This window comes from Jaculus jaculus, chromosome 18 (genome assembly GCF_020740685.1).
Source record: "Jaculus jaculus isolate mJacJac1 chromosome 18, mJacJac1.mat.Y.cur, whole genome shotgun sequence".
NCBI lineage: Eukaryota > Metazoa > Chordata > Mammalia > Rodentia > Dipodidae > Jaculus > Jaculus jaculus.
The window spans coordinates 50,749,055-50,766,981 of record NC_059119.1 but is presented as its reverse complement, the minus strand read 5'-3'; the positions used below and the strand labels follow the sequence as shown (position 1 = coordinate 50,766,981).

Genomic DNA, 17,927 nt, shown 5'->3' with positions numbered 1-17,927 from the left:
CAGGTCAGACTAGGCTAGAGTGAGACCCTACCTCAAAAAAGAAGAGCTGGAGGGATGATTTAGCACTTAGGGTGCTTGCCTGCAAAGACAAAGGACCCAGGTTTGATTTCCCAGGACCCACGTTAGCCAGATGCACAAGGGGGTGCACACGTCTGGAATTCGTTTGCAGTGGCAGGAGGCCCTGGCACGCCCATTCTCTCTCTCTGCCTCTTTCTCTCTCAAATAAATAAATTAATTTTTAAATAAATGTACAAAATGACCTGGATATCCATGACCTCATAGTGCCTGACACTATCTACACAAGTCCATCATAATAGGAAGAAAAGATCATGACATCAAAATAAATGAGAGACTGATTGAGAGGGGGAGGGGATATGATGGAGAGTGGAGTTTCAAAGGGGAAAGTGGGGGAAGAGAGGGAATTACCATGGGATATTATTTATAATTATGGAAGTTGTCAATAAAATTTAGCCGGGCGTGGTGGTGCACGCCTTTAATCCCAGCACTTGGGAGGCAGAAGTAGGAGGATCGCCGTGAGTTCGAGGCCAGCCTGAGACTCCATAGTGAATTCCAGGTCAGCCTGGGCTAGAGTGAGACCCTACCTTGAAAAAAAAAAAAGAAAAGAAAATTTAAAAATTGCCAGGCATGGTGGCACACCCCTTTAATTTTAATTCTAGCATTTGGGAGGCAGAGGTAGGAGGATTGTTGTGAGTTTGAGGTCACTCTGAGACTACATAGTAAATTCCAGGTCAGCCTGAGCTAGAATGAGACCCTACCTCAGGAAAAAAAAAAAAAAAAAGAAAGAAAGAAAAATAAATAAATAAAACTGGCTCAAGCAGAGGCACACATGTACATACACATAAAATGATCTTTTTTTGTTTGTTTGTTTTTTTGGTTTTTCAAGGTAGGGTCTCACTCTAGCCCAGGCTAACCTAGAATTCACTCTGTATTCTCAGGGTGGCCTTGAACTCACAGTGATCCTCCTACCTCTGCCTCCTGAGTGCTGGTATTAAAGGCGTGCGCCACCATGCCCGGCTCAAAATGATCATTTTTGTGTGCTTGTTTATTTTCTTTTTTGAGGTAGGATCTCACTGTGGTCCAGGCTGACCTGGAATTCACTGTAGTCTCAGAGTGGCCTTGAACCTTCCTGTGATCCTCCTACCTTTGCTGGGATCAAAGGCGTGCGACAAAAGTAGGTTTTATTGAGCCTGGAGAGATGGCTCAGCAGTAAGAGGCACTTGCTTACAGAACCTGATGACAGCCAGGGTTGGTGACGCATTCCTCTAATCCCAGCACTCAGGAGGCAGAAGTAGGAGGATGGCCTTGGGTTGGAGGCCACCCTGAGAATAGAGTGAATTCCAGGTCTGCCTCAGCTAGAGTGAGATCCTACCTGAAAAACAAACTGATGACCCAAGTTCGATTCCCTAGTTCCCACATACAACAGATGCACAAAGTAACACACACATCTGGAGTTTGTAGTAGGTGAAGGCCTGGGCATGCCCATTCTAGCACTTGGGAGACTGAGGTAAGAAAATAATAAAAATAAGACCAGCCTGGGGTATATAGTGAGCAAGATCCTATCTCAAATAAGTGAATAAGTAAATAAATAAGTTAGACTCTTTGCATCAGTCTTGCCTTTCTCTAATGTGTCCTTTTTGATGCCCTGTGAAGGTATTTCTAAAATGCTTGTCACAGAGCTGGACATGGTGGCTTACTCCTTTAATCCCAGCACTCGGGAGGCAGATGTAGGAGGATCACCGAGAGTTCAAGGCCAGCTTGAGACTACAGAATGAAATCCTGGTCAGCCTGGGCTAGAGCAAGACCCTACCTCAGGCAACCAAAATAAATAAATAAATAAACCTCTTGTCACATTCTTGCTTAAAATCCTTCAGTGGCTCACTACGATCTCCACATAATAAAGTTTAAAATTTCAGCATATAGAGGCCTTAGTGATCTGGCTACTTTAGTGAGGACTCTATTAGTTATTTTTTATTTATTATTTTTTTATTTATTTAAAGTATTTTTATTTATTTTATTTGAGAACGACAGACACAGAGAGAAAGACAGATAGAGGGAGAGAGAGAGAATGGGCGCACCAGGGCTTCCAGCCTCTGCAAACAAACTCCAGATGCATGCGCCCCCTTGTGCATCTGGCTAACGTGGGACCTGGGGAGTCGAGCCTCGAACCGGGGTCCTTAGGCTTCACAGGCAAGCGCTTAACCGCTAAGCCATCTCTCCAGCCCTATTTTTGGGTTTTTTGAGGTATGATCTCGCTCTAGCCCAGGCATGGGTTATTGAGGAATTGAACCCAAACCCTGCAGGCTTTGCAAGCAAGTGCCTTTAACTGCTGAGCCGTCTTTCCTAAAATAACTTTTTTGGTTTTTTGTTTATTTGTTTGTTTGTTTAAGGCACATTCTCACTCTAGGCCAGGCTGACCTGGAAATCACTATGTAGTCTCAGGGTGGCCTCGAACTCACGGCAATCCTCCAACCTCTGCCTCCCACCTCTCCCGAGTGCTAGAATTAAAGGTGTGCGCCACCACACCCGGCTTTCCTAAAAGAACTTTAAAAGAAAGTAAATTTGTCATTAAGAGACAAGTGTCTCAAGAGCCTGGAGGTGGAAGGAGTGAAGGGAGCCTTGGACGTTTGTGGCACTTTCGGCCTCAGCATTTTCCTGTTTCTTCTTTCTGCCCGGCAGACTTCTTGGCTCCTGCGCAGACAGAGTTACTCAAGAAGAAAGTGCAGGCGCCCAAGGGACGTGACAGTCTCTGGACTGACAGACTCGGCCTCAGAAAGTTCTGCTACTAATTTTGTATACATGTCTTTCTGTCTCGTAAATTTCTCCTTTTATTTATTGATTTTGATTTTTCAAGGTAGGGTCTCCCTCTAGCCCAGACTGACCTGGAATTCACTATATAGTCTCAGGGTGGCCTCAAACTCAGTGACCCTCCAACCTCTGCCTTCCCCCTCCCACACCCAAGTGCTAGGATTAAAGGTGTGCACCATCACGCCCCACTTTTTAAAATTAAAAAAAATATATTTATTTTTATTTATTGACTTAAGAGAAAGAGGGAGAGAAAAAGAGAATGGGTGAGCCAGGGCCTCCAGGCACTGCAAATGAACTCCAGATGCATGCATAACCTTATGCATCTGGCTTTCAAGGGTCCTGGAGAATTGAACCTGGGTCTTTTGGCTTTGCAGGAAAGTGCCTCAACCGCTAAGCCAGCTCTCTGGCCCTTTTTAAAACTTATTATTGGGCCAGAGAGATGGCTTAGCGGTTGAGGCACTTGCCTGCAAAGCCAACAGGTCCTGGTTTGATTCTCCAGGACCCATGTAAGCCAGATGCACAAGGAGGTGCATGCATCTGGATTATATAACTACATAGTGGATTCTAGGTTACCCTGGGCTAGAGAAAGACCCTACCTGAAAAAAATAATTCTCAGTTATATTTCTCTATGAAAGGAGAACACATACTAAAATTACAATAATAATAATAATAACAAAAATACATGCTGGCATGACAAAGCCAAAGGACCCAGATTAGATTCCACAGGACCCACATAAACCAGATGCACAAGGTGGCGCACGCATCTGGAGTTCATTTGCTTTGGCTGGAGGACCTGGCATGCCCATTTTCTTTCTTTCTCTCTCTCTCCTTCTTTCCCTCTCTCAAATCAATAAATGAAAAATTAAAAAAATATGTGGGTGCTGGAAAGATGGCTTAGCGGTTATGGCTTTTGTCTGCAAAGCCAAAGGACCTGGGTTTGATTCCCTGGGTCCCACACAAGCCAGATGCACAAGGGAACGCAAGCACGCACCCACGCATCTGGAGTTCATTTGCAGTGGCTGGAGGCCCTGTCCTGCCCATTCTCTCTGTCTCTCTCTCTCAAATAAACAAATAAAATATACTTAATTTTTTTTTTTAATGAAAAGAGAGCTAGGGGCATAGCCTAGGGGTAGAGTACTTGCTAGCACGTACTACGGTTCAATCCCCATTACTGCAAACAAGAAGAAGTGAAAATGAAAGAAACCAACAGTTGCGATCAAGCCCTGAAAGTAGGAAATTACTAACTCTCCACTCCCAGGCCGTTTGTGTTGGGGCCATGTCTGGGTGGATAGCTTATTATCTTGTTGAATGGTACATGTTACAGGTTTGGGGGTGTTTTGACTTATTTATTTATTTTGGTTTTTCAAGATAGGGTCTCACTCTAGCTCAGGCTGACCTGGAATTCACTCTGTAGTCTCAGGGGGGCCTTGAACTCATGGTGATCCTCCTATCTCTGTCTCCTGAGTACTGGGATTAAAGGCGTGCGCCACCATGCCTGGCTTATTTATTTATTTATTTATGAGAGAGGCAGATAAAGAGAGAGAATGGGTGCACCAGGGCCTGTAACCACTGCAGATGTACTCCAGACACATGCACCACCTTGTGCATCTGGCTTTCGTGGGTCCTGGGGAATCAAACATGAGTCCTTAGGCTTTGAGGGCAAGTGCCTTCACTAGTAAGCCATCTCCCCAGCCCTTTTAAAAACTGTTTTTAAAATTAAATGTGCAAGAGAGAGAGAAAATGCCAGGGCCTCTTGCAGCTGCGAATGAATTCCAGACATATGCTCCACCTTATGTATCTGGTGTTATAAGGGTGCTGGGGATTTAATTTAGACCAGCAGGCTTTGCAAGCAAATGCCTTCAACTCCCCTGCCCCTGTTTTATTTTATTTTATTGGTTTTTCGAGGTAGGGTCTCACTCTAGCTCAGGCTGACCTGTAATTCACCATGGAGTCTCAGGGTAGCCTCGAACTCATGGCAATCCTCTTACTTCTGCCTCCCAAGTGCTGGGATTAAAGGCGTGCGCCACCACTCCTGGCTTCCCTGTTTAATCTTTGAGTCACATTTGCATGTATCCCAGGCTACCTTCAGACTATGTAACTGAAGATAACCTTTAAGACCCGTTTGCACTACCATACTCAGCTTATTTGGTGGTGTGGCTCAAACCTGGGGCCTCCTGCCTGTTAGGCAAGCACTCTACCAACTGAGCTCCCTCCCCAGCCCATGGTTTTGAAGGCATGGTTTCATACAGCCAAGGCTGGCCTGCAACTTGGTATGTAGCTGACACTGGCCTTAAACCTCTCATCTGCCTTCCCTTACCTCCTGGTTGATAGTATTATAGGTGTATAATAAAAACGTAGGGCTGGAGAGATGGGTCAGTGGTTAAGCACTTGCCTGCAAAGCCTAAGGACATGAGTTCAATTCCCTAGTACCCACATAAAGTCAGATGCACAAAGTGCAGCCTCTGTCTGGAGTTCATCTACAGTGGCTAGGGGCCCTGGAGTGGCCGTTCTCTCTATATACCTCCTCTCTCACACACTCTCGCAAATAAATAAATAAATAAATAAATAAATAAATAAATAAATAAATAAACTATACATATTAAAAATGTGAGGGCTATAAGTGAGATCAGGGGAAGAGATCAAGTAAAGGAAAGGTGGAGGGAGGGCTAATCAAAATCTAAGAAGATATAAATAAATCACATAGAAACCTACTTTTTTGGACAACGGAACACTCAGGAGCCATAGATTGTTACTACAAAATTTGGATACCTTCCTGTGAGTTGTTGGCCACGAGGTCCCTGATGCCCCCAAAACATTACAGGCCATTGCCAAGGCGCTTGGTTTCCCACCAGGAATAGATGGTAAGACCCTATTGCTGAAGACTCCACGTACTTGGGCTGTAAGGCCACTGAGAAATCCTGCTGGAACTGAGCTGATAACCTCCTCCATGTCAACCAGCTGACAGAAAGCTGGAAGAAGCCATTCTGCATGCAGTTCAATGGGAGGGAGAAAATTCACCAGTGAAGATACTCACCAGTGGACACTGCAAGCCTTAAATTTTGCCAACCAGGCCAAATGAGCCAATGGGTGCAATAGTGGCACGTCTGTCATGGTGGAAACCAACTGCCCTCTAATTGGACTGGAGGCCTGCTCAATGGGAGGGAATACATCCCTGATAATGAAAACCTACAACAGGGGTAGTCATGAGCCCTAGAGGTGTAATGTGTCCTGGTGTCTGGATAAGTGTATATACTATGCTCATCAAACTGGCCAGTAAGCACTTCCTTTAACATTCATACCCATATATTAATGCTACTCTCACTTTTGGTAGAGAATCTTGTCTTTTCAGATGGCAGTGACCTTGGGATGACTCAGAAGGCATCATGGTGCTGGAAAGAAGTGACAGAGGAGTGCTCAGCACTGCAATATCTCTATCATAACTTCCAAGGCTCAGGGTCTATTGCAGAAGAGGTTGAGGGAAGAATGTAAAGGCCAAAGGAAGGGTAGGACTCCTTACAACGTGCTCCCTCCAGACACAAAATGGCCTGGAGATCCATGACCTCACAGTGCCTGACACTACCTACACAAGACCATCATAATAGGAGGAAAAGATCATGACATCAAAATAAAAGAGAGACTGATTGAGATGGGGAGGGGATATGATGGAGAGTGGAGTTTCAAAGGGAAAAGTGGGGGGAGGGAGGGCATTACCATGGGATATTTTTTATAATCATGGAAGCTGTTAATTAAAAAAAAAAAGCAAAAATTAATGCGAGGGCTAGAGAGATGGCTCAGTGGTCAAAAGTGCTTGTTTGGAAAGCCTGATGGCTGGGGTCCTATGCACCTCTGTGCACGTATAAGCCAGATGCACAAAGTGGCACAGGTGTCTGGAGTTCATTTGCAGTAAATAGAAACTCTGGCATGCCCATTCTTACTTTCTCTGCCTCTTTCTCTCTGTCTCAAAATAAGTAATTTTTTTAAGCTATGATTTAGCATTTATTTATTTGAGGGAGATATAGAGAGTAGCCAGACATGGTGGCACATGCCTTTAATCTCAGCATTGGAGAGGCAGAGGTAGGAGGATCACCATGAGATAGAGGCCACCCTGAGACTACATAGTGAATTATTCCAGGTCAGCCTGTACTAGAGTGAAACCCTACCTTAAAAAAAAAGCCAGCAATCCCAGCTCTCTGGAGGCAGAGGTAAGATGATTGCCCTGAGTTCAAGGCCACCTAAGAATGCATAATGAATTCCAGGTCAGCCTGGGCTAGAGTGAGACCCCACCTCAACCACCCCCCAAGAAGAAAGAAAGAGAGAGAGAGAGAGAGAAAATGGGTACACCAGGGCTTCTCCAACCACTACAAATCAATCCCAGAAGCATGTGTCACCATATGCATCTGGCTTACATGAGTTCTGGGCAATCAAACCTGGGTCCTTAGGCATCACAGTCAAGTTAAGCCATTTTTCCAGCCCAAAAGAAATAAATTTTTTAAAAATGTAATGCCGGGTATGGTAGCTCTGGCCTTTAATTCCAGCACTTAGGGGGCAGAGGTAGGAGGATCACCATGAGTTCAACGTCACTCTGAGACTACATAGTGAGTTCCAGGTCAGCCTGGGCTAGAGTGAGACCCTACCTCAAAACACCAAAACCAAAACAAACAACAACAACAAAAAGCCAGGCGTGGTGGCTCATCTTTAATCCCAGCACTCAGGAGGCAGAGGTAGGAGGATCGCCATGAGTTCGAGGCCACCCTGAGACTCCATAGTGAATTCCAGGTCAGCCTGGGCCAGAGTGAGAGCCTACTTCAAAATCAAAAAAAAAAAGAGGGATTGAGGGGAAGGCTCGGTAGGTAAAAGCGCTTGCTGCATGAGAATTTGAGCTTAGTCCTCCGCTGGGTGTGGCTGTGCCCGTGTGCAATGCCAGCATTGACAGGGGTGAGAGATTGATGGACTCTGGGGTGGGCTGGTCAGACAGTCTAGCTGAAAAGCAGTGGAGCTCCAGGTTCACTGAGAGCCTGTCTCAAGGAAATAAAGTAGGAGAACATTCGAGAACACCTAACATTCTCTTCTGGCCTCCAAACATGTGCATGAAGCCCGTGCAGTTGCACACACACAACACGCACACACACATACAAACACACACACATACATACACACGCACACTGCTGGGCATGGTGAGGCACACCTTAATCCCAGTACTCAGGAGGCAAAGGTAGAAGGATTGCTGTGAGTTCGAGGCCAGCCTGGCTTACAGAGTGAATTTCAGGTCAGCCTGGGCTAGATCATGACCCTACCTCAAAACAAACAAGAAAAAGTCCAAGGGGATTGAGAACAGAGCTTAGTGGAAGAGCAATCCCTAGAACCATACACACACAAACAAAAAAAAATCAACATTTCTTCTCTCTCTGTGTCTACTTATCTCGCTCTCTCATAAATAAAATAATGTTTTAAAAATTCTCAAAGGTCTGGAGAAATAGCTTAGCAGTTAAGGTGTTTGCCTGCAAAGCCAAAGGACCCAGGCTTGATTCCCAAGGACCTTCATAAGCCAGATGTACAAGGTAGCACATGTGTCTGGAGTTTGTTTATAGTGCTGAAGGCCCTGGTGTGTCCATTCTCTCTCTCTATCTCAAATAAATAAAATAAAAATTAATGGGCTGGAGAGATGGCTCAGCGGTTAAGCGCTTGCCTGTGAAGCCTAAGGACCCCAGTTCGAGGCTCGATTTCCCAGGACCCACATTAGCCAGATGCACAAGGGGGCGCACGCGTCTGGAGTTCATTTGCAGTGGCTGGAGGCCCTGGCGCGCCCATTCTCTCTCTCTCTCTCTCTCTCTCTCTATCACTCTCAAATAAATAAATAAAAATGAACGAAAGATTTAAAAAAATTAAATCAACAATTCTAACTCGAACCCACAGCAACCCTCCTATCTCTCCCTCCCGAGTGCTGGGATTAAAGGCGTGCGCCGCCACGTCCCGGCTTGTGTTGCTGTTGTTGTTAATACTCTTCTTTATTTAGCTGAGAGACAGAAAGAGGCAGGCAGAAAGAGAGTGAGTATGGGTGCACCAGAGCCTTCAGCCATTGCAAAGGAACACCTGACACACACCACTGTGTGCATCGGGCTTCACGTGGGTAATGGGGAATAAACTGAACCTTGGCTGGCAGGCTTTATATAATAAGCAAGCTCCTTTAATCACTGAGCCATTTTTCCAGTCCTGACGTTAGTTCTTCATTTCCCTTATATCCCATAGAATTAGGTCAAAACTCCTCAGCCTGGCTTTAGGAGAAACACCCTGTTTTCTTACAATCCAGACTGTGGACGTCCGTTCGGGTCCTCTCTGACTAGCCCTGCGCGCACAGCAGACTGAATTAATTGCTCCCCTGTCCCTTGTTCTTACATCTCTTTGTGGGGTGGTAGGCTCCACAGGCTCCACAGCTCTGTGCCATGTATCACTGTGACCCGCACCAGCACTAACGCAAGAATCTCCATAAATACTGAACCGAACTGAACTTATGCCCTTGGATTTTCGGCAATTATTTCTTTTATTTTCTAAGTTCTTATAAAAGTTAATTTGGAAAATGTCAGCCTGCCTGAGCTGTCCTTAGAGAAAAGAAGGAAAAGGGCATTTGTTCCTGCAGCGACTAAGGGGGGTAAAAAAAAAAAAAGCACATCCTTGGGGACCAAGGGTGGTGACTGCTATGAGATTGCAAGTGAGAGATGACACTCGGAGGAAAAAGGCAGTGAGAAAAGCCAGATTAAATGACAGCTGGCCAGCTAGAAGTGGCATGTACCTGGAATCCCAGCATTTGGGAGGTGAAGGCAGTCAAGAAGTCCAAGGTGGGGTGGGAGAGATGGCTTAGGGGTTAAGCGCTTGCCTGTGAAGCCTAAAGACCCAGGTTCGGGGCTCGATTCCCCAGGACCCACATTAGCCAGATGCACAAGGGGGCACAGGCGTCTGGAGTTCGTTTGCAGTGGCTGGAGGCCACATTCTCTCTCTCTCTCCTCTCTCTCTCTCTCTCTCTTTCTCTTTCTCTCTCTCTCTGACTCTCGAATAGATAAATAAAAATAAACCAACCATTAAAAAAAAAAATAACAACACGCGTTTGGTCCTAGTCACACAGGTAGGAAGATCGCTGTGGGTTCCAAAGCAACTCTGAGTCTACATAGAGAACTCTAGGTCAGCCTGGGTTAGCGCAAGACCCTACCTTGAAAAAACACAAACAACAACAACAACAACAAAAACCAGGGCTGAGGAGATGGCTCAGTAGTTAAAGGCACTTGCTTGCAAAGCTAACTGAGTTCTAATCTCCAGTACTTACATAAAGCCAGATGCACAAAGTGGTGCTGTGGCCTGTAAGCCCCTGCAAATTAACATGCACCCTTCCTTGTGCATCTGGCTTACATGGGTTCTGGGGAAACTAACCTGGGTCCTCGGGCTTCGCAGGAAAATACCTTAACCACTAAGCTATCTCTCCAGCCCTTTGAGAATTTTTTAAAAATTATTTCATTTATGAGAGAGAGACAAGCAGACACAGACAGAGAATTGTTGATTTGTGTGTGTGTGTATGGTTCTAGGGATTGATCTTCCACTAAGCTCTGTCCTCAGTTCTCTTTGACTTTTTCTTGTTTGTTTTGAGGTAGGGTCATGATCTAGCCCAGGCTTTTTGTTTTGAAATAGAGTCCCCTCAGGTTGCCTGGGCTGGTCTTGAACTCACAATGGGCGGTGCAGAGATGGCTCAGCCATTAAAGATGCTTGGTTGAACTCACTCCACAGCCTGGGAAGGCCTTGAGGTTTTGATCTTCCTGCCTCAGCCTCCTGAGTAGCTGACATTATATTATAGGCCTATAACATCAGGCTCAGCCCTAGAAAGGGTTTCATGTATCCAGAATGGCCTCAAACTCACTAGGTAGCCTTGAACCCAGAATATCCTTTTTTAAAAAAAATTGTATTTATTTATTTGCAAGGAGAGAGAGACATAGAGAGGAGACAGAGAGAGAATGGATGCACCAGGGCCTCTAGCCATTGCAAATGAACTCCAGACATATGCATCCCTTTGTGCATCTGTGTCCTGGGGAATCAAACCTGGGTCCTTTGGCTTTGTAGGCAAACCCTTTAACCGTTAAGCCAACTCTCCAGCTCCTGTTTTGGTTTTTTTTTTTTTTTTTTTTTTTTTGTTGGGGGGTCAGTTTGTTGCTCTAGCCTAGGCTCACCTGGAATTCACTATGGAGTCTCTGGGTAGCCTCAAACTCAAAGTGATCCTCCTACCTCTGCCTCCCGAGTGCTGGGATTAAAGACGTGCACCACTGTGTCTGGCCAGAATATCTTTTGAGAGATTAAAATGGATGTCAGTTCGAGGCCACCCTGAGACTCCATAGTGAATTCCAGATCAGCCTGGGCTAGAGTGAGACCCTACCTCGAAAAACCAAAAAGAAAAAAAAAAAGAAAAACTGGAGGCCCCTGAGTAGAGAAAAAGCAGCCAGGGGCATGGGTTCAGCCTCGCTTTCTTCTGGCATCTCCCAGTCTCATGCCCACAGTGACTCTCAATCCTTCCCTCTACCTGCCCGAAGCCTCTGCTTCAGCTGGGAGCTGACTCTGGAGGATGGCCGCAGGCCAGCGGCCCCCAAGCCCCTGGTATGTTTACCCAGTCCTTAGCCTTGAAATCATCTGTGGTGTCTCTGCCTCACTGAAGAAAAATGGATTTTACCTCAATTCATGATTCCTGTTTAAATATTTAGTTTAATCAGCACAGGCCCAAGAGCCTTTTCCATTTCCCCTGGTGCCTGGGAGTCAAGCTTGACACCAGGATCATAAATAATGCATCCAATCCCAGCAACATGCCACTAGATAGGCTTTACTGCATCCCCCAAGTCTCTGCGGGTCGGCCCTCTCGGGGTGATGTTTTGGGGAAGCTGGGGCTTAATCGAGAAGTCCGTCTTGATCTGTAAATGTCTGGGTCTCAGAGCTACTGATGAAGAAAGTCACTGGGACTGCAGGCCAGACCTGAGGGGTCTTTGAGGGAGGGCGAGGCAAGGCAGGTGGTATTGGGAACACCAATGCCATAGTGTCCAAACCTGGTGGCAGTCTAGAGGGCCAGTTCTGACTTAAGTTCTTTTCTTTTTTATATTTAGAATATCTTTAAATTTTTATTTATTTATTTCTGATTTGTTTTGTTTTTTTGAGGAAGGGTCTCACTGTAGCTCAGGCTGACCTGGAATTCTCTGTGTAGTCTCCGGGAGGCCTCGAACTCTCGATGATCTTCCCACCTCTGCCTCCCGAGTGCTGGGATTAAAGTCGTGCACCACCACGCCTGCCCAATTTTTATTTATGTATTTATTCATTTATGAGAGTCAACAGAGAGACAAAGAGAATGGGGGCTAGGGCCTCCAGCCACTGCAAAATGAACTCCGGACGCATGCGCCAGCTTGTGCAGACCTGGCTTACCTGGGTCCTTTGGCTTTGCAGGCAAACGCTTTAACTGCTAGGCCATCCCTCCGGCCTCTGGCTTAAGTTCTGTGTGGGAGTAGTGTGACGTAGAGGACATGCACACCCGATTTTTGTTTTGTTTTTGTTTCTTTCAAGGAAGGGTCTCACTCTAGCCCAGGCTGACCTGGAATTCACTAGGTACACTCAGACTGGCCTCAAACTCACAGGGATCCTCCTACCTCACCTACCTCATCCTCTGTGCTGGGATTAAAGGTGTATGCCGGGCTGGAGAGATGGCTTAGCGGTTAAGTGCTTGCCTGTGAAGCCTAAGGACCCCGGTTCGAGGCTCGGTTCCCCAGGTCCCACGTTAGCCAGATGCACAAGGGGGCGCACGTGTCTGGAGTTCGTTTGCAGAGGCTGGAAGCCCTGGAGCGCCCATTCTCTCTCTCTCCCTCTATCTGTCTTTCTCTCTGTGTCTGTCACTCTCAAATAAGTAAATAAAAAATTGTTTTTAAAAAAAAGGTGTATGCCACCATGCCTAGCTGATTTCCTTCTTTCTTTCTTTCTTTTTTCTTTTTTTTTTTTTTTGCGGGAGTCTTGTTTTAGCCCAGACTGACTGGAATTCACTATGTATTCTCAGGGTGGCCTCAAACTCACAGCGATCCTCCTACCTCTGCCATCCCTGTGTTGGGATTAAAGGTGTATGCCACCAGGCCTGGCTCTGATTTTTTTTTTTTTTTTGGTTTGTTTGTTTGTTTTGGTTTTTTGAGGTAGGGCCTTACTATGGTCCCAGGCTGACCTGGAATTCACTATGTAGTCTCAGGGTGGCCTCAAACTCACAGCGATCCTCCTACCTCTGCCTCCCAGGTGCTGGGATTAACGAAATGCACCACCATGCCCAGCTGGCTCTGATTTAAAAATTTAAAAAAAAAAAAAATTTTTTTTTTTTTGAGGTAGAGTTTTACTCTAGCCCAAAGTGACCTGGAATTCACTCTGTAGTCCAGGCTGTCCTTAAACTCAAAGCAATCCTCTGGCCTCAGTTTCCCAAGTGCTGAGATTAAAGGTATGAACCACTACATCAAACATGAACACCAGGTTCAAGGGCAAAAGTAGTCATGACATGCTGGAACTTTCTCTCCCTGCCTCCAAGATTCTGGCTCCTTTATTATTATTATTATTTTATTTATTTGCAAGGAGAGAGAGGATGGGAAAGAATGGGTGCACCAGGGCAAGCCACTGCAAACAAACTCTGAATACATGTACCACTTTGTGCATCAGGCCTTACATGGGTTCTGGAAAACTGAACCAGGGTCTTTAAGCATTGAAGGCAAGTGTCTTAACTGCTGGGCTATCTCTCCAGCCCCGCAAAATTCTAGCTCCAAACACAGACTTCATCCAACATTCCAAGAGCACAGTTCAGGTTTTCACCCCATCATCTGTCTCCTCCTACAGAAAGGAACCAAGAGGGGATTTGGCTAGACCGGTCCACAGTACCTTTTGCCAAACCTCAAAAAGGTTAAACGGCCTCCAGGTAACCTGTCTTTGGAACCAGAGCTCTGATCTGGGCAATTAAACATGAAGCCTTGTGTTAGTTGCTACTAATGATACACTTCTGGCCTTGTAAACTCAATTTCTTTTTTTTTTTTTCTTTTTAAGTAGCTTCTTGGGATGGCCCTGTAACACATTTTTTCTCTAAAAATTTGCAGAGATAAAAGGGGATGCAAACAATGATTTATTTACCCAAAAGTTCAAAGTTTAGCTTTGAGCTACCCACCACTTTTAGATCTTTCTTTGAAAGCAAGAGCATGAATAAACTTCTCTTACAGAAAGGGCAGCTGTTACAAACGTACAGAGATAAAAAGAGCTGATGAAAGGAGCCAATTCTAGTCTTGACCTCTCCGTTTGGTGGAGAGCAGGGTCCTTCTCTCTGTCCTTGGAGTCATGGCTAGAACCTACCAGTTCATTTCCAGCTTGTCCGCTCCTGAACCCTAAGAGCACAAAAGAGCCAGGCATGGTGGCACACGCCTTTATTCCCAGCAGGCAGAGGAAGGCAGAGGTGGGAGGGTCACTGTGAGTTTGAGGTCACCCTGAGACTACATAGTGAATTTCAGGTCAGCCTGGGCTATAGCAAGACCTACTTTGAAAAACCAAAAAAAAAAAAAAACTTAAAAAGATCCAGGTGTGTTGGGGCATGCACTCAAGAGGCAGAGGTAGGAGGATTGCCATTAGTTTGAGGCCACTCTGAGACTATATAGTAAATTTCAGATCAGCCTGGGCTCCAGTGAAAAACCAAAAGAAAAAAAAAAAGTTGAAGTAGGATATAGTGGCGCACGCCTTTAATCCCAGCTCTTGGGAGGCAGAAGTAGGAGGATTGCCATGAGTTCGTGGCCACCCTGAGACTACATAGTGAATTTTCAGCCTGGGCTACAGTGAAACCCTACCTCAAAAAGCCAAAAAAAAAAAAAAAGTTGGGGGGGCTGGAGAGATGGCTTAGTAGTTAAGCGCTTGCCTGTGAAACCTAAGGACCCCAATTCGAGGCTTGATTCCCCAGGACCCTTGTTAGCCAGATGCACAGGGGGGCGCACACGTCTGGAGGTCACTTACAAGAGGCTGAAAGCCCTGGTGCGCTCATTCTCTTCCTCTTTATCTATCTCTCTGTGTCTCTTTCTCTCTCTCGAACAAATAAATAAAAATAAAAACTTAAAAAGAAACAAAGAGAAAGGAGAGGAAAGAGGGCATTTGCACTCTGTTTATATCAGCTTGTCAAATCCACTCCAGACTCATTAAATCTTTTTCATAGGAGTTCCCAGACCCAGCCTCTGCTCGGTATTGGCTTGCTTCAACACTGGGGACTCTCCTTCTCTCTGCCAACACTCCCTTGCAGGACCTGAAGAAGTGACTCCAAAACTGGCGTCTTTGCTGAGCTCCCGAGCCCCGATCCACTGTCCATTCAACACCCCGAAACAGATATCTGTATTACCTGAAAGTATTGGCAGCATTTGTTTTATCCCCTCATCCACTAGACTAAGCACTATTGGCACTACCTAGCTACCTTAAAAATATACCCCTCCTTTCTCCAGCCGCCCCCAGGTGGGGTTTCTCTCTAGTCTGGGCTGACCTGGAACTCACTCTGTAGCCATAGGCTAACCTTATATTCATGGAGATCCTCCTATTCCTGCCTCCTGAGTGCTGGGATTAAAGGTGTGTGTCACCATACCCAGCTCTTTATTTTGATTTTTTAAATTTTTTAAAAAATTTAATTTATTTATTTGAGAGCGACAGACAAAGAAGCAGATATATAGAGAGAATGGGCACACCAGGGCCTCCAGCCACTGCAAACGAACTCCAGACGTGTGTGCCCCCTGTGCATCTGGCTAACGTGGGTCCTGGGGAATCGAGCCTTGAATTGGGGTTCTTTGGCTTCACAGGCAAGCGCTTAACCGCCAAGCCATCTCTCCAGCCCTATTTTTTAAATTTTATTTGTTTTTTTTTTTTTTTTTGAGGTTGGTTTTTTGTTTGTTTTGTTTTTGTTTTCTGAGGTAGGGCCTCACTCTAGCCCAGGCTGACCTGGAATTCACTCTGTAGTCTCAGGGTGGCCTCGAACTCACAGCGATCCTCCTACCTCTGCCTCCCGAGTGCTGGGATTAAAGGCGTGCTCCACCACGCCCGGCTTTCTCTTTTATTTTGATGTCATGTGAAGATCTGTTTTTCTAATGAATATTTTTATTTATTTATTTGCAAGCTCCGAGAGAAAGAGAGACAGAGAGGACAGGTGTGCCAGGGCCTCCAAGCCACTGAAAATGAACTCCAGACACATGTACCACTTTGTGCATCTGGCTTTCTGTGGGTGCTGGGGAATCGCCTTTAACTTAACTAAATCTACAAATACTCTTTTCCCAAAGACGGTCATAGTCACATTTTCTGGGTGTACATTCTGCTTTTCTGGGATGGAGTGGGGGAAGAACACCACTGCATCCACTCCATTTTAGGGTGGTTGCGGTAGGAATTATTCACATTTGCTTTTTTAGGCCTTGACCCTTCCCCTAGTCTTCAGGTTTCGCCCCACTCCCCACCACAGGGACCAGGAGGAATGACGTGACGGAGGGCGGGTACGGGAGGAAGAATTCGCCCTGGACTCTCGCTGCTGGCTCCACTTAGAGGGCAAGCCCAAGGCATCTACCTCTGGGCAGTGGTGACTCTGCCCAAATCCTGCCTCTTTGCACATTTGGACCTGGATTCCCACCTGCAGAAGCTAACCAGTCAGACCTGTTTTTTGCTCGTGGAGACTGCTTCTTCCCCTGCGGCCAGGGTTTGGCTTACCTTTTCCACCAGACAGGCCGGGCTGTGGGCTGATGGTGACATGGAAGATAGTATTCCCAGCTTGCTTTCTTCCGCACTCCAGGTCTGTCCCGTCGACTACCTTCCTTGAAGAACACTCTACCTGGATGTTTTGTTTTCTTTTTTGCTTTAATTTCTTTCTTTTCTTTCTTTTTTTTTTTTTTTCTTTTTTTGTAGGGTCTCGCTCTAGCCCAGGCTGACCTGGAATCCACTATTGTAGTCTCACGGTGGTCTCGAACTCACGGCGATCCTCCTACCCCTGCCTCCCAAGTGCTGGGATTTAAAGGCGTGCGCAACAACACCTGGCATTACCTGGATGTTTTCAGAGGACCCTAGGACATTGTCTAACACCAGAGCTGATCACTTTCTTGCCTATACTCATTGATCTTCCCTCCCTCAAGCCAGTTGCAAATAAAGCTTGTCACCACCTTTTCTTTTCTTGTTTCTTTTAGTCACCCCTTTTCCATTCCATGTCTCCCTAAGTCACTAGATCTTTTGTTTATTTATTTATTTATTTTCTAGGTAGGGTCTCGCCCTAGCCCAGGCTGACCTGGAATTCACTATGTAGTCTCAGGGTGGCCTTGAATTCACAGCGATCCACCTACCTCTGCCTTCCCAGGGCTGGGATTAAAGGTGAGTGCTGGCACGTGGCGTAAAGTCACTAGACTTTATAGTTCTTTCTCCTAAGCCCCAAGCCCCTCCACTTCTCTTACAGCCCTCTGCCTCTAGGCCAGTCCACTACCCTTCGTACCCACCTGACCTCCTGGCCTGGACTCTTCCCCTCTCTCTGACTCATTCTCTGTGCTATAGCCTGACTCACCCTTGTAAACATTCCCTGCGATGTCCCTTCCATAGCTCCCATCATCCCTCACGACTCTTTCTCCTGACATTCCCTGTGATGTCCCTTCCACAGCTCCCATCATCCCTGACCCCCCCCCACCCCCCCGGGGACTTCCAGACCCTTGTCTACTATAGGGAAGCAATGTTGGCACTAAAAAAGGCACCTCTCTAAGAAGGCAGCCTAGTAACTCCTGAGCTGACTCCCCTCAGAGGGAACTGTGGGATCCTTAAAACGTCAGCTTCCAGGACTGGTGTCCATTAGCCATGTCTTCCGTGTCCTCTGCTGAGCGCATGCGGTTGGCATCCTGTTGGGCCAGAGTGTGCGGAGATCCACGACCTCCGTGGTCCACCATGGGCACTACGGTCACTATGAGAAGGGCCCAGGCAAGACCTTGCCATTTTCAGTGGAAAGCACGTGGCGGTTACTGACCATGATGGCTGTTTACGTTGGACCTGGATTTGCAGCACCTTTCTTTATAAGACACCAATTGCTTAAGAAATAA

General features: G+C 46.2%; 1 protein-coding gene across 1 annotated transcript; it reads left to right on the top strand.

Annotated features, from left to right (window-relative positions):
* The first annotated feature begins 7,326 nt into the window (after positions 1 to 7,326).
* On the top strand, positions 7,327 to 17,927 carry LOC123455766 (cytochrome c oxidase subunit 7C, mitochondrial-like). The gene is made up of 2 exons (XM_045137283.1): positions 7,327 to 7,333; positions 17,713 to 17,927. The coding sequence occupies exons 1-2, from the start codon at positions 7,327 to 7,329 to the stop codon at positions 17,925 to 17,927; spliced, it is 222 nt and encodes a 73-aa protein (XP_044993218.1).